The sequence below is a fragment of the Eucyclogobius newberryi genome, unplaced genomic scaffold, assembly GCF_026437365.1.
Source record: "Eucyclogobius newberryi isolate DKJ021-1_F unplaced genomic scaffold, fEucNew1.0.hap1 SCAF_12, whole genome shotgun sequence".
In the NCBI taxonomy this organism is placed as follows: domain Eukaryota; kingdom Metazoa; phylum Chordata; class Actinopteri; order Gobiiformes; family Gobiidae; genus Eucyclogobius; species Eucyclogobius newberryi.
In genome coordinates, this window is record NW_027315746.1 from 15,969,968 (window position 1) to 15,988,055 (window position 18,088).

Sequence of the window (18,088 nt, forward strand, 5' to 3'; positions counted from 1 at the left end):
ACATCTCAGGGGGTAAAAGCTCAATCAATGAGCCATAAAACTTGAATACAACACAAGCATGAAATGTCTTCTAACATGGAGCTTAGTATTTGACACACTTTACTAGGCCTGTCACAATAATTACTATAACGACTTCTCGATCAATAAATTAAAGCTGGAAGAATACTTTTGGGGGCTCAATATTCATGTGTTCATATTCTTTGTGGAAAAAGTTTAGTCATTTTTTGTTCCATGATCATATTTGAGCTGCAGAGGGTCAAATATGTACTTCTATGACAAATGATACATAACTTCCTACTGTTTAATTCTGCCCTTCATAGATTGCAGCTCATGTTTTTAAAGGATATTGTACATTCTTGCTTTATAGTTATTGTGACATGGGCATAATGTAGTTTCAATATTATTGTTAATGTGGAGCAATATATGCATTTCATGTGTCATTGTAACAGGCCTATACTTTCATTTGTTTTTCTTGAACTTTCTCTTGCTAAACTGCAAAATGAAGATACAACTCTAGATGACTTTTGTGCCTCATAATTCAAACCTTTTAATTAACAGTTTCTTGAAACACAGGAAAACAAACACATCCAACACATCTAATGAAATAACTATTTGACAAAACTGTGAATAATTGAATCCTTGCAGCTTTGTCACTATATTGTAACAATACTAAAGCTGTAATTATTATATTATTTGAACAAAATAATAATTGATGGATTTTCATTCATAGCACAAATTGGGGATGAACAGAAATATATTCGGATTCTTTTTAACATCTTATATTTGCAATTAGCCTTTTGACCATTTTCAACAAATGGGACAAGGCTTCACATCTAGATAATTAATTTATATCAAGTTAAAAGGTGCTATGGACATATTTATCAGACTAAAATAGAACAGTAATATGGTGTAATTTCAATCATCACGTCCCGTTGTACATGGCGACCTCAAAGAGAACATTTGGGGTGATTTGGGGTAATTTGTGGAATGATTTTTTGATAAGGGCATTGCTCTGGCCACATAACCTGGATCACTGGTGTAAAGAACAGCCTGACAAGAACAAAAGATGAACAAAAGAGAAAGTCCATCAAGAAGATTTCAAAGACCAGATGCCAGAGCTAGTACAAAAAACATCATTTTATCCAAACACACTCCCCATCCATATAATCCAGCTATTGCCATTCCCTGCATATTATGTGTTATCTGCACACCACAAAGACCGCATGCTCCCCTTGCACAGAGGAGTTGGATAATAGAAGCAAAGTACAACAAAGGAACAATAGATTTTGAAATCCATCGACCAATAATGCACTCCAGAATGCAAATTTACATTCAAAGACAAAGTATTTTATTTTGCATCAAATCGTTTAACGCTGCAACAAGTTTACAACTATGTATCAATCATCATATTTAAGCCACTGCATAATTTATTTACACCCTACTGGTCTAGACTCTGCGTGCATTTTACATAACAATAAGTCTGAAGCAGGGTCCAGCAGAGAGCGAGAAAGACATCTTTTTAAAAGACAAATATGTTGCAATACTGTCCTTTAAACATGCTCGAGGACATCTGCTTTGGAATATCATGATTTAGAACTGTAAAAAAAAAATTTTCCACGCATGCCATCCTCTGAGTTACGCATATCCCAAATCTGGAATTGAGTTAGAGCTTCATCAACTGGCCGAAGAGGGAATTACAAAGACTGGATAAACAAACCCAGCTGGCCCCTGACGCTCAAAGAAGAGAGGACTTGCAATACAGGATTCATCAAACAAGTGTGAATGGATATGTTTTTGATGTTTTTGATGAAGGAACAATACCCAAAAAATGTTTGCATAATATGTGTCAGTTACTTTTTACATTTGACCTAGAAATAGGGGTTTCTAAACTAGAGTAGACATTGTTTCACTTCCAAGCAATGATAAACCAAAAAGGTCAGGTACAGTCAGTATCCAGCTAAAAAAGAAATCAAAATGGCAACCAGCTACCAGGAGGCAGGAAAATGCAAACGTTAAACCAATATTTTTGTGTTAGGATGCATCATTTTGTGCATCCTAAAACAAAATGAGCTTGTGGATGCATTACCAATTGTGCGAACATTTAAGAAATATGAGTCCGGCTTTTAGGTATAGCATAGGGAAAGCCAAACATAATGTGAGTAAGAGCCAAACTGCCATTGTGCCACACAAGATGGGAAGTGTGTCAAAGTGAAATGGCTGTAAAGAGACCTATAACTCAGCGCTACAGTCCCAGAGAAAGCAGGAAGTACACCTAAGGCTAACTCCAGGTCACATAAACAATATATATATTACTGCCAGTGTCCATCTGTTATATTGAGATGGTGAATTGTGTTTTCATTTCAAATGCCATTCTCCTGCCATATTGAATGAATGGATCATCTTTGAAATGAAAAAGAATTCTATGCATTAAACAGTAAACAATAAATTAGGTGGATGATTTCAGTGTCTTCAAACACTAATGGTGGAATTTAACAAAGTATCAGTATAGTACATAATATATAGTATTAGAATATACTGTATACTTTACCGAGGCAATAGATTGAAATTAGACTAACAATAGCAACTAATTAAACTGCATCGTGTTCTTTTGGACTGAAATAACAAGCCAATCTGGGCCATATTGTCAACAGTAGGAGAAAACTCCCATCTCACAGCAGTGGTAACATAAAACACAGACATGCTGCGTGCACTATCGTAATGAAGCACAGGCTTTAAAACCTGTTGTTGTAGTTAGCTAGCACATGCAGCTGCGTATCCACGAGTCCAGGGAGAGATTACTTACCTGGATGGATATTGTGCAGCTGTAATTACACAGATGTAGAGCCCAAGAGCGCTGTAAAAACTCCCTTTATCTTCCTGGGTCACTTGTCTTTTACCTAATTATGTATTTTGTCTGAACAACTGTTGCTTTTTTTAATCTTATACCATCTAAATTGGCCGTATTCCATTAGAGGTGAACGCTAACAGGGTTGGAGATCTCAGAATCCTCTGGAGAATAGTTAAAAAAATCTACATATATTTTTTGTGTGTGGTTTGCATTAAAACAGGACGTTACTGTGATGAATAAAGCTACTGGATCAAGGTTTACTCCCTGTCAAGTGGACTTTAGTTGGTGCTTGTGTTTAATAGAGGATTTTACCTCTACCCACAATCTTTGAATTGTGGGTAATTTAATCAATTTAATGCATTAGACTCTGTTGAAAAAAAGATAAATCTACATAGTTAAAGCTATAGCATAGCTAAATAGAAGATTGAATTGAACATAATACTTTGAACCACTCCACAAAAAAGTTATTTTGCATTATAATTGTGCACAGCAGCACAGCAGCAATGTCGTTTGAATAGATATTGAGGTTTTTGCATCAGATCAAACCTTTCCAGGTGTGCAGTGATTTGCATACGTTTTTTTACAGACTGCTCGCCCCCAACCAGTTTAGTCAGACATAAAGTTTGAAAATGTTATTATGAAATTATGAGTATCTTATTCAACACTATGTGTAGAAAAACAGGGAATTTGAAAAATAGCAAAAAAAATGAGGATGATGAATGTTTCCTCAAAGTGTGAGTTTGAGAAAAGTGAGAGTTGAGATGGAGCAGGTGAAATGTGGCCCTTAGATACGAGAGCAGCACATATGCACCGACGCCCACTCACTCAAGACCTGGAGTAAAGGCGTAAAGCGTTGGGTAGAAATTCACATGGGTAAGTATTATAATTCATATATATTATTTATTTTATAGGGTAAGATACAACAAACAAACTAGATAACATGTAATCTGAAGCATGTATCACAGTGGTTATAGTGTGAGAGGGGAGTGCCATTTCAGTGGTAAATTCAAATGTTATGCTAAAAAGAAAATTACGGACACGCACCAATTCTGCACAATAGCACAGATTTACCCTTTCTATATTGGTGTATAATAGAGATGACATTGCAGCACACCTGTCCACTTCCTGTACTATAGGGACATTATTTGAATCAAATTAAGCTCAAAATAAATTCCGCTGGCGAGGCTGGAGCAGATTGCGATCACCAGGAAAATGCCCAAAGTGTCTACACGGCTCAGTCTGTCTGCCACTGATAAAATGTAAGACAGACTAAGTCATTTTTTAAAAGCTCAGCATGAGTTGCCAAACCAGTTAGGACGCTGAAGGTGAAGGAGATATAAACTGTAAAATGTAAAGAAAAGGTGAAAGGAGCAGGGAGTCATTTTCCTTCCTCCTGTCCTCAGATGACAAACATGAGACCGTTTGAAGCGAGTGATTAAAGCGCAGCGGGACGCAGCTCTGTTCCTGTTAGCCTGTCCGCATGCTCCCAACAAATGCTTAGGCGAGGAAGCAGAAGTCTCCCATGACCCACTAAATTGGTCAGATTGACTTCCCAGCCTGTCAGTGCGCGCAGCCGCCATTTTGACTCCGGGCCAGAAGTGAAATGAGGAGCCAGGAGGACGACATGCTGGATCGCCACATGGGATCAGCCAGTCCCTGCCCTCCACCGGTCTGTGAAGACTCCGGAGACACACGGCCCCCGAAGGTGTCAGTTGTCGCTAATAAATAGAGCGAGTTGCCAACGATGACCGATCCTGCCAATCACTCAAGATCTGTCAGAAACGGCAATACGTCTAGATGTCAGAAATAACGTTGCAGTTCTTGTCTAGCAATACTGTACAAATATTTGAAAATGTCTTCAAACACCATCAAAACTGTAACACTTTCTAAGACAACAGACGCGTTGTCAGAAAGTGGCACATCATGACTTCACAAGCTGGTGCAAACAAAAGCTGAAATATGGTGACTTCACTGGGTCTCACTGCCTTCAACTTATCACAGGGCAAAAACATATGAAATTCAAAGGCTAAAAATACACACAGCAGTCAAACGAAACAAATTGTTGGAATTTAGCTTTGAGGGAATTATTCTGAAACTAAATTCAAAAGCAAATTACAATATTCGAATTATTGTTTTTATGTAAGACAACATAAGGTGCGTTCACACTTGGACAAACACACACTGCATTAAAATTAGGACTAAACCAGAAACTAAACGTGGACAGGGAGAGGGTTAAACCAGGACTAGAACGGGACCAAATCCAAGTCTAAATCAGAATAAACTAGGCTCAAACAGGGAATAAACAAGTAGGGCTTAAAGGATTGAAAAATTGCAACTTGAATGGACACACTGCAAAGACTGCAATTTTTGAAGTTTCATAACTTGAAGTTACTAAATATTCTGTCTTATTCTGCATCAAATCTGCGAACGCTGTAAGGTAGATTAGATCAGCACAAACATGTCGGAAATACATGAGATTCTTTTATTATTGCAGTTATTTTGTCAATCCCCTGGACACGTGAATGTGAATTGTGAACTTTGAACAGAATCCTCGTATTGACCCATCAATTGCAAATCTACCGTAATTGTAGTAGCAATACTTGCAATTGCAATTAGATATTCATCCACAAATTGTTTCAAAGTGTGAATGCACCCATAATGTACTGTTGTTATTTTATTTCCAAGCCAACAAGCAAATCAACTAACACTGACAATGCCATATCCTAGAATAATTGAACATTCATTAAAATGAATGACAATAACATTAACCTCATTCTTCACAGCCAACCTTTGATTTTTGCCTGTTGGTAATGAAAAGAGAGAATACAGTACAATCACCTTCTTAAAGACCACCCGTCCTTATCAAGACTAACACAATCAATATCTTTATCTGCGTCCCTGTGCACCCATCCTCCACTGTGCACCCATCCTCCACTGTGCACCCATCCTCCACTGTGCACCCATCCTCCACTGTGCACCCATCCTCCACTGTGCACCCATCCTCCACTGTGCACCCATCCTCCACTGTGCACCCATCCTCCACTGTGCACCCATCCTCCACTGTGCACCTGAGCACATAGAGGCTCTGTGCCAGACATCCTTATCAGCATTGATCTCGCCCAGTAACTTCTGTGAGTGGCACAGCTCCAGGTCCGACTTTAAGAGGAGCACTGACTGTGGCCAAATGGTCCCATTGTGCTGTTGCTGCTGAATCCCAGGTGCTCTTGGCTTTGAAAAGCCAATCACTGCATTTAAAGAATTAACTTAATTAGGTTTAGCCATCAACAGTTTATCTATTGAATGCTGTATGATTTTCTCATTGCCTCCTATTGTTCATGTGGAGTGAACAGGACAGGTGCAATGTTTTATTTATAGAGAATACTGCATTCAGTTTACCTTAATCTAAGGCTCTTCACTTAAATCAGATGACAGATTTCCCAAAGGCATTAAAACAAAATGTATACAGGTGGTTTATGTCTAATAATACATCGTTTCCAGTATACAGTATACAGTATACAGTATACAGCATACAGTATACAGTCTATACACAATACACATTATAATGGGATGCTGCCCATGACAGCAACATGTTCTGTGGTGCTCCCTGGACAAAGAACACAGTCACAGTCAGATTAGATTTATTAAGTCAGGGAAATCATTAATTGCCTCCCAAGTGATGTCCTGATTTTGCCAAAGGGAATTACATGCAACAAAACAACATTAGACTTTCTGAAGACAGCTTGCCTGCAGAGGAACTCCCTCCTACTTCCTGTTTGAAAGCAGGAGCGTATCAGACAACCTTCTCATTTTGAATGTGCCAATTGTACATGTTTCTCAAACATCCATTCTCAGATATTGTCGTATCTCTCAGAACAAAATATAGAACATCTTTTAGCATAAATCTACAGAGAATAGTGCATCTGTGCTGTTTCTCAGTCCACTGCTATTTGTTTCTTTCTTTTTATGCATAAGCCACCATGTCTGTAACAACACAAACGGAACATATGTTTCCCTGATTGGTCAATCAACTTGTCAATCACGTCCATTGGAAATTGGGGAGGCAGCATACAATTCTAAACCATCTGTAAAATTAGGTCTTGGCAGGACAGCATCACATTCTGCTTTTAGTACTTTTCTACTTTCAGATGTATTAAATAAAAAGGTGTATTTCATTGTGATAGAAATGTATTTTCTTGTTTTTTATTAATTTGCCTGAGGTGTCTCTTCCTTACTGTCCATATACTGTTATTGGCTCTCACGGTGGCAGCCTTGTCTCTTTCTGTGTGTGTGTGTGTGTGTGTGTGTGTTTGAGGGCGGCAGGTTCATGTGGATCAACACAAGTCTGCCCCCCTCGTCCACCCTGTGCCTCCTGCTGAGCTGTTCTCTATGGCACAGCCTCACACCCGTCGCCCACTATAAGAATGTTGTTTCATATCTCCTGTAAACATTTAGCTTCAAGTCGTTTTGAAAAATACAGGACGCAGAATTCATGGTGGCGTCCAATTAAAGGTTTATTTGTTGTTGTAGCTTTAATATAACTGCAAAAAGGTAAAAAAAAAAAAAAGGTGTCCCAATTGTCCACCATATCTTATATATATATATTAATTATTGCCAAAAAAAATCACTTGGTTCAGTGGAGTCACTTGCTTGAGATGGCTGGGTTTTATTTATGTCATTTTAAAGAACATCAGAACATCACTCACCCTCAACCTGAAAACGTAATGCTCCTTCATAATTCATAATCACTTCTATACTTTCAAACTTTACCTATTAAGATTAGACCTAATACTTTATATTAATAATGTTTGGGACACTTTTGTGCTTCAGGTTTTGCAAGGTCGAATGAGCACCCATATTATTCTGTGTTTTTCATTACAACATGTTAGTGATGAAATAGAACAATAATTGAAATCCTGATTATAAATGTGATTACACGCTCAGCCCTACCTTTGCTACCATCTTTTTCATGCAATCTATTTCAAATTAATACTTTTCAGACAAATGGACATCATCAAACAAACCAAAATACACACTGTCCGTGCCAATGTAAATGTATTGAACAAACATGTCTCAAATTACGCCCTCTTTTCTATAATTCATTATGCAGACAATGAGCCATGACCTATATTTTACATAATTAGTTTCTCTTTCTTTCTTCATATTTCCTCACAGTCAAAGATCAATGCCATATGGATCATACAAAATGCTGCTTATAAATAAAGCTAGCAACATCCTCTCGCGCTGCTGGAGCAATCGATTGGATGCTCACACGGCCCATCGACCCTTGTCATCGTCAAGTTCCTGCCAAACCTGGATCAATACAAGTAAAAAAAAGTCCCATCCTCAACGCCTTTGCCAGTGATGCAATTGTCGTTACTAAACTTAAAAGATAAAAAAATTCCAACTTTTTCAAATACCAGATGCTCACCTCAGTTTGACTCAGAAGCGTTTGGAGGCGTTGGCCGAGAGGTAGTGGCCTTTAACTAAAAGTCTGTTTGCATTTGGCTGGAGCGCTGACATTTAAAAGGGGAATGTGTAATGTGACTCCAGATCATTCAGTAGTCAAAGAGCGCTCCAACATGGTCACTATATTCAAACAAACACAGCCACGACACACTCACGGGATTGTAACAACTAGTATTACATGTGATTGTATCATAAAATAAACAGTGCACGTGTTTAATGATGTTTATGAGCAAAATCTGAAGATCTTCATCTCAATCAACTTTATGTTGTTTAGGTTTTTTTCCCACATTTACCATCAGAGACTGTACAGGGAGACTCCTGCTGCGCGTGCTTATTTACGGCATACATATTTAATGTGTTGTAGTTCAGCTGATCAATTTACTGTAAATGTTGAAACTGTGTGTGTCACGAATCAGCTATAGCTAATAACAAATTAGAATAGGGATGTTTCAAGGGAATTTCTTAAGTTCTCTTTTAACATTAACAAACCAATTAACATTTAACAATATAGTGCAAGTAGTTGTTAGGTTAAAGGTCTGCTTGTCTGTTTGGAGATCTTACCAACTAATCCTGACCTGCCGATTATGAAAAATAACTGTCACTGTATTTTGATAATCGTAATTGTCATCTGGACTACACAGTGTAAAACACATGCAAATATTATAATCATTCATTAATAATTAACTTTAGTCATAAATATTATCTATCGAGAAGCCTTTTTTTAAGCCATATTTCAATATTTAGTTTGGTTAAAAAAGTCTAAATGTTTGTTAAAAATAATTATTTGACAAATCCACATATTGAAAAAAATAATGGCTGAATAGTCGAACCTACTGCTTTCCCCAGAATGTTCCACAGTATGGTATTAAACTTATTTTGCATCTCCATGGTGATATTAGGCCAAGTTACAGGTCAGATCAGAGTGGCGAGCCCGCTCACTGTAAGAGTGCATCATTTTCAAGATAGATAAGTCCAATGTCATAATGTGGAGTATTCTAAGCAAAGCAATAACATCAAGTAGATGGCTCTCCCTCCCAGGGGAAAGTTACACAGAGCTCCTTTAACTCAAACTACATTCTGTATCACCTCTATGCCTCTTCACTTCATTCCTATACAATGACCTGTGAATCCCATAAACCAGAGAACTCCTCGACACATCAGTCTCGTCTTGTGAGGACTTGTAAGAACATAATCACTGGTAGAAAAGTGCGAGTGGAGCGAGGCTGAAGCTGTGGCTCCAGAAATCAATCAACAGCAGCACATTCTGTGGACGGGCCTTTCTCTCCCTTTTGTCTCTTAGTGCCCGGTGTCTTTGTAGTCGTGTGTGTGACTTATCCTCACTCTCGGTTCTGTCTCTGAGGATTTCACTTGGAGTTCTTCAAGGTGAGCGGCTCGAGTAGCTCAAGTGACAGCGGTTCTTATATTACACCGAGGACGTTAACGCTCTGTAGTGAAGGCGGTGGGATAATGGAGGAGGATCACAGGTAAATGAGAAGGGTAGAGATTTATTTGGACTGGAGAAAAACGTCATTTGACAACTTTAAGGGTGTACTTTCTAAGCATATAGTGTTTAATGAGGCAATTTCTGAGGTAAAAGGAGTGTTACCGTACAAAAAGTAATCGTGGTACCAGTGTAGAACAGTTATAACCTTAGCTGTGGATATAAGTATTTGTATCAGATACACTCAAGTAGCAGTGAGTAGCATACTTTCAAGTCAATACTATTACTACGTGTACTTGAGTAATATAAATGTCGTCCATTGCCTACTGTTTCCATCCCTGTGACTCAATCAATTCAAATTTTCTCCTATGCAAGTTTCTCCTATGCAAGTTAAATATGTAACATTTAGTAAATATGAATAATCTAATGGCAAGAGAAGCTTCCAAATTATTAATTGTGATGATTTAACAAGCGCGTTTCACAACTTTCAGTGGAATTTTGCTTGTAATGCTAACAACAACTAGCATGCTTACAGTACAGAGCTGGCAGCAGAGCACCGACAGCTTCAGGATAATAGGCGCTCGCTGGGTGCACAAGATGGGGCCTTTACCCGCCAGACACCGGGCAGTGGGTCACACCGGGCGATACGGGCAGAGCCAAAACCAATGCACATGTTTAATATGCTGAGCAACCAGACATAAAGAGGCAAATGGAACCGCTATTTAAAAAACAACAGTGCATGAGAAAACTTGTTGGCGATGGGCATTATGGTCCAGTTGGAAAATGGTGAATAAAATGCTACATTATCCCTTCTGTACTGCACCAGGAAAAATGTATTTGTTATTCTGCAGTAATTTGCCGCTTGAAACAAGACATAATATGAATTTTCACTTGATATGTGTTTCCCCAATAAATTATTCAATCTTACTTTATTATTTTACTTTTTATCTTATTTAGTTATTTGCCAGTAATGTTGGACTAGGAAACATTTTATAAGGTTGAGGTACACTTTGACGGACTGTGCATGTTTTAAGTATTAGGTTGTAACAAATGCAATGTAATGGGTAGATTAGTTTTAATGGATACATTAAAACACATTTTACAGGGGAGTTGTGTTTCGGGATTACACTTTTCGTGTATTGAAAACATAATTTTAACAAGTTTGCCAATTAAAGCTTATCAAATGGCTATAATAGCTAAATACCAGTTTTGTGAGAGGCGGTAATTGTCCTGACATTTGGTTAAATTGATAATTATTTTTAAAATGCCCATCTGCAGTGTGCCTGATTGCATGAAAATGCATGTGGTCTGTTCATTTCTGTATTCATAAAAGAAATCTCAGCCAAATGACCAGCAGAGTCGCTTTAACTAGACTGAACCGGCTCTATCAGGACAACCATAACATCATCTGTCATTATAAATGGTAATCAATTCAACAACAATTCTCACAATCCAACAAGAGCTGAACAGTAATCTTCCATAAACGCTTAAATAACAAAGGACAGGACACTTTCACACTTTCCCTTCCACTAATTTATTTGCTTATTAAAGGAACATGAACCTTCCTTTTCCCACCTGTGGAAATAAGTACAGACTTGACTAATTATGGACCAGACATGCCTCTCCTCTCGCTGCACATTTTGCCTGATGGAGCAGCTGTCGTGAGGATGGTTCTTTACAGTGTTGAAGCAGCGATCTACAAGCCCATCATAACTCAACTCTGATCACGTTAAAAAATGAACGATGCAAAATGTAAAAATGAACGACTACTCTCCCCCACCGTGCTCTTCCTGTGACGCCAAGAAGGTGAACACACACTCAACTATGCAGCCCTTTTGTTCTGGCACAAGACCGCAGCCAAATCCATTGTGTTGTCCCTGGTTACAACACCTGTAGTAATATTATATCCATGCGCCTGCAGGTTACTCAGAACACCGCAACCCAATCTGCCTTCATTCAATGGCTGTCTGTTTGCTTTATGGATTATTAATAGGCCTTTTCAATGCCCCATACATTGGCCATGTTACAAAAGATGGTGTGTTCACTTGTTGCTCCAATAACAGAACATGTTGTTAGCAGAAACTATGAGGTTAAGCGCGGAGTAACAGGGGCTAGCATGCTGAGTAACGCGTCTAACTGCAGGCGTGAAAACAGTCTTACGGTTAAACTGAACCAAAAAAGAAGCTTAGTGATACTTCTGATACTTCTACTTTGCATACGAGCGAGCAAATGTTAGTAAAACTGCACTCGAAAACTTGACATCATTGTTCAATTTCAGTATTGCCTCTCACGGATCACATCACAGTATTGATTATTGACGTACCAGAGCGGAGGGTGGATTGAGCTGTGTGTTTTCCTTTGAGAGAGGGAGGACAGCGCTGCAGCATGGCCCTGGCTAATGCTAGTGGTAATCTGCTAATAGAAGCATTCATCAGATTTAGCCCCACCTGTGGTCAATGTTCATGACAGCCATTGTGACTTCATCGTTTAAGGCGGTGGTTCTCAACGGGTCGGACTGTAGGAAACGCTTTATCTATTGTGATGTGATTAAAAGGCTCGTGTGTCTCTGTTTTTCTTTTTTAAATGGCATTTCACTGAAACACAATTATATTTCAGAACATGTTGCCTATTTGTCCCAATTTTGACATTTTTATAATTTTACTTCTTGGTTGGACATGGGCAGCAAATTATGACAAAGGTAGAGGTAATTCCACAACTGTACATGTACTGTAAATAATACCATATCAGTTAAGTGTACATTTTCTCATTATGATTACATCATATTGACTTGAAGTTTCTTTCCCTCTATCTGGTTTAACACAATACGCCTGATGCTTAAACAATATGAGAGCGGAGTCTGCCCGATCCACCAAGCTGTAGTCGGGATGCCGCCATTTTTTTCTGATTTTGTAATTTTGCGTAGAGTTATACAATTATATACATAACAAAGTGTTTTCAAGCAACCTAGAAATTGTACATTGTTGACTTGTTGTTGCACATGAACCTTTTTGCAGAAATCAGCCTGTTTTATATCACATTTTAGGAACAAAAGTGTTCTCAGTTTTTTCCATTAAACTGAATTTCACTGGAAATGCCAAACACAAAAGAGGTGCGGGTGTGTGGGTCAGCAGCATTCAGAAGTAAAAGTATTATAATGAATAAGGTAGATGGGACAGGAGTCTACTCTCTTCACCACCGTCTCCCATCGAAGGACAATTCCAAACTCATCCAAACTGTCTTCTTTTTGACTTTTTGTCAGCTCATTTAAATTCCGTAGACCACCAGACGCGCTTGTACATTCCAGATACAGATTAAATATTGCCTGTTGTGTTCGCGAAGACTGCGCAAGACAAATACAACTCCCAAGGAATAAACAACACAATGTTTTTGAGGTAATTGAAAAACAAATCCGCGCCGCACAATGCTCGACCGTCCTCTGCGCGGCTTATTGCTTTAGTGGACTAGTGTTTGGGCCAATCATTTGTCCATTTGGTAATTACATACCAAGTCAAACAAAGCGGACGGCACATAAAAAGAAATGGCTAATACACTCTGCCCCTCAATACAATAAACCTACGTAATCAAGTCAGCAAGATGGCAGTGGTTATTCAATCCTTGATGCAGCTGCGCGGTGGAGTATTGGAGCGGACATGTTCTTGGATCTCCAGTCGCCTCCATCTCCTCGCGTTATTGCTCGGAAGCCCTGCGACCGTGCTAAGAAGCTAAACGAATGCACTGGCTAATTAGAGTGGCGAACAAAACGGTTTTCAGGCCATGTAGCCATTTCTTTGTTCAGCCATCTCTTCAAGTGCAATGAGCGGCACAATGGCGGCAGATGAGTAATTAGTTTGAGACGGATGGGATCCCAACTCACTTAAGGAATCAAAGGGGAGAATAGATGATGGATCGTGTGGGTGCTCTGTGGTTGTTTATGCGAGTATATTGGCCAAGAGAGGTACAAGGTTGGGAGTAATCATGTTATACTGGCCCAAAAGGCAGCGTGAATGCATTAGGCTATCTGCAGTTTCAAATGTGTGAACGGACTATATAATGTTTAATGAAAGGAGCTAATGCTTGTATTCATATCGAGAATAAAAAGGATAAAGAGTGCTGCGTGGGTACATAAAATAAAAAGTTCTCAGTTGGAGAAAGGGTGATTCGTTGCTTCGTATTTATGTTTACATTCGAGGCCATCGGGAGGAAAATATTAGTAACACTATGATTCAAAAGAACCCTCAATATATACTCAAAATATCATTGGTACAGTGATTAACAGGCGATTCTCTATTTGTTTGTGGAACCACATAGCTATCGCGTTTTAGCGTGTTTCACTCTTAAATTAAGCAATATCCAAATCCATCCTTACAAAAATATATTGAAGGAGTTATCATTTTATTCTATTTTATTTAATCTTTTGGGATTGATGAGTTCAAAGTTTTACTCCAGTCCAGAATTGGTTTCCCTCGAAGTCTAAATCTATTATTATTCCATAAATCAATGTCTTTTAAGCTTGTGCATAGTATTTTATTAGGGATGTATGTGAAGTCAGAAACGTGTTATGTGTAATCTTCATAAATAGCGTGTAAAATGCCTGAGTCAGTGAAATAACATGTGCTTATTACAAAGAGTCTTTACGATTATTTGTGGAAAATATAAAAAATGTAAATTCAGGTTCATAAATCACGTGTTATGTTTCTGCATGTCTCTGACCGACGAGGGCCAAAACTTGGCGGCAAATAACCCAGTTCACAAGCATGTTGTGAAGGAGCAGCGCAAAGCTAATTTAGCAAGTGTGTGGGAACAGGAGAACAGACTCCATCTGGTGCAAGTAAAGTGACAAAAGACATGAAATTTGGACCCAGCATAAAATAAGAACCTGCAGGAACCCAGTTGCCAGGACAGGTGCATATGACACATTCATGCAGACACACCTGATGCTGGTCATGCTTCCAGTCTCAGAGCCAAGCTTGCATCTCTCCAGCTGACTGGCAACAATCTGGCGTTCTGCTTCCAGCTCGCGGGTCAGACGTTCAAACTGCAGCTCCTACAGAGAAAAACAGGCAGTTAGTTTGTGTATTATCATTTATAGCGTTTCATGTTTCTGCAAAATCAGGAAGTAAAACATCACATCAGTCCTTCTCTCTCACACTGTCATCCTTAAACTACATACTAAGAAAAAGGCTTGATACCAACACAAAATAATGGCTTTTACTTTAATATTAACACAAGGTCTCATAATTCTAATATAGATCAAGACCATTCTTAAACTATTCGGGAATGGTAGAATTTTGTCCTTTTTTAATCATTTTTTTTACTCTATTCTCACATGAATTTGCTAAAACTTCAGGCTTTTCAAATTAATAAATAATAAATAATCAATGCAAATAGCCACCCAATTATGCATGATTTTCTAATGCCATACAGATTTAATTGCAGTTATTTTGCACATTTTTTGGCTCACTGGTTCCTGACACATTTTAATTGTTGTGAAATGGACTGTGCAAGCTCTGGTTGGAGAGCGTCGCTGATAGAGCAGCGTCTGCCACCCGCACAGAGCCAGACAGAGACAGAGAGACAGAGACAGAGAGAGGGAGGATTCTAATGTGTTGCACACTGTGATACCAAACTAAAGCCGTCCAAATGTCAAATGTGTTTCTGTGCAAACCAGAAAATCAAAGAGTCTTTATTCCATCAAAAGATTCTTAAGACGCTTGACGGAGAATGCTGTGTTTGACTGACTTTTCAGACTGTTTATGGATTTGTGGAAAAGTTGAAGTAGTAAAAGTAAGTTTTGATGCAGTAGTGTTTTATGCTTGAGTAAAGACTTCTGGAAGTTTCAGGTTCATTTCTGCTTTCTATATATTCTACCCATATTCTACCCATTCTTGTGTGGATAATGACTATAAACAGATTTGTGGACCCAAAACACAGGTGGTCTATGCAAATAAAATGTTGCATTGTTTTAAAATGTCTTCATGCTTAATTCATGCTGGCTTCTGTGTGAGGAATAACCACTAATTACCCGATGAGCAAACAAACCAACAGCTGATTATGGCATTTCTATTTACTCCTGCAGTAATTACAGCTGAATAAACATGACTGGTTTTACGCAAATCATCACAAAAATCAGAGAAATAAAGACATGAGGAGTAGGGCTTAATCTGTTAGTACATACAATTGTACTTTTTTCGGTAAATTGACATGCAAATAACACAACACAAACATGAAGATAAGATAAGTTAAGATCTGCCTTTATTGTCCACACATGGGGGAATTTTGGTGTTACAACGCAGTAGATACAGAGGGAAAGGACAGATAACTTATAGGAAGTTTAAAAGACACTCTTAATAGAAGAACTCTTAAGAACAAAAACAAAAACTCTTATTAACAAAACTCCTGTAAACAGGTCCTCTCGTATCTTAATGGGGAATGGAAGGAAGAAAAATAAAAATAAAGATAAAATAAAATAATAATAATAAAAATAGCTGGCATAAGACAAATAATACTAATAATAATGGTAAAGTAAACACTCTTATGTATGTCAGTCATAAACAAATGTTACTAAATATATTGATATTAAAGGACAACATAAACTATAGAAGCCACAGTTATAGTTCTATTTCGAGAGTACCGGTAATTGTAATATCTAAAAGTAGAGAAATGAATCATATTTTTTGGCTTAAATTTGTAAAGAGCCTCATAAAACATCATACAATTTAGCTAAAAAGCTTCTTGTTGCAGTTCTAAAAATGCTAAAAAATGTATGGATTATAGTCTATATCTAATCTAGTGTAAGACAGAGGCATATACTCTTGTACACATCTGCATCGCTCATGGCATGTACAACTGAAGTTACGTTGATTCTTGGCACCGGCCGCGTGGTTTCCATATTCAGAGGCGAACAATGTGGAGCAAAAGAAGCGTGCAGGTCAGTGCACATATAGACTAACAACACTATGACGCTTATATAAAGCAGCTGACCTCAAAGTGCCTTGTGTTTCAACATAAAGCACAGATAATGCACAAGAGAGAGAGGCTGAAGGGAAATGCACTGAATCCTTTAAAGTAGTAATGTGGAGTATGTGACAAATGTAACTGTCACATATAAAGTGCAGCTATTAGAGGCAGCAGTCAGAGCACAGGCCTAGTCTTCTTGTTTATAATAACTTACAAATAAACTGTGAAGAAAAATAAGACTTCAGTGCACAAAATTATTATTATTATTAGAGCTATTGGTCCTGTCTAGCAAGATAAGGAACATCTTGATCTTCTAGTTCAAGGGTAAATTCCATTGAGCCATAAAACTCTTCCATTGTATCAAACACTGCTCAAGAACCCACAAAAACAAACCATCTGCAGTTCTGTTTGACGATGTTTTTGTCTCGAGTCATTATCTCAGTATGGTAGTATACAAAAAGCCATTACCTTTGCAAATCCATGCATTTCAACACACACTATACGTATCACTAAGCATTATACATTCTGATTATGCAAATAACAGACACCACAATAGTCAAATTCACCCAGGAGCAGAAATTATGCATATAAAAACTCAGTGTTTTTGCAGTCAAGTGCATCAAAACCTCTCCATCTGCTTCTGTAGAAAGCGCTCCGAATGTGATATAAAGCGTGTTTGTTGCTTTGCTTTTGCAGCTTAAATGGGCCGAGCATCTGACTAACTATCCTTGCTTGTGAGCGCTCAGATTGTTCAACTTCCCCGAAAAACACAGACACAAAAGCCTTTTCACTCTCACCCCTGTGGCTCCCTCCAATTCCATCTGACAGTGCGACACCTGTTACCGCAGTCTCTGAGGACCGAGATGGCGAGAAATTGTGGCATGAAAAAAGGACAAGACATTTTGGAAGGATGTGTCGCCTGAGAGGAAACACAGTTAGACATACCTTCACATGGACCATACTTCATCGAAGCACACCAGTGAAAGAAAATCCTTGCTTTTTTTCCAGTGTTCCCCTCTGGACAAAACAAGCCTGGCAGTTCCAGGGTGGAAAACTCATCTGTCCTGCGCTGGAGACTGCAAGAAAGACTACAAGTGTCATTCGAGCTGGCTCCAAGTCCCTACGTCTCTCTCTCTCTTTCCTCTGGGGCGCACACACACACCGAGTTCAACCAGGCACACAAAAGTCACCATGGCAACGCTGCATTTAGAGCCCCGTGGCATTATGTATGCAACGTTGCATCACAATGGGCCCTCCCACCACACCGGGCCGACCCTGCCAAAAAAGCCCGCCGCTCTCTCACCTCTCCCCTCGCTCACTCACCAGTCGCCCGCTCGCTCGCTCGCTCTGTGTCCAGGCCATCTGCACCCCTCCCC

At 38.7% G+C, this 18,088-nt stretch overlaps 1 protein-coding gene across 1 annotated transcript in view; it reads right to left on the minus strand.

Moving 5' to 3' along the window:
* ctnnd2b (catenin (cadherin-associated protein), delta 2b) overlaps positions 1-18,088 on the minus strand; it is a 149,650-nt gene that overhangs the window by 79,937 nt on the left and 51,625 nt on the right. Inside the window, exon 3 of the mRNA XM_072440958.1 lies at positions 14,687-14,799. Within this exon, the coding sequence (XP_072297059.1) occupies positions 14,687-14,799 (113 nt within the window). The remainder of the gene's footprint in view (positions 1-14,686; positions 14,800-18,088) is intronic.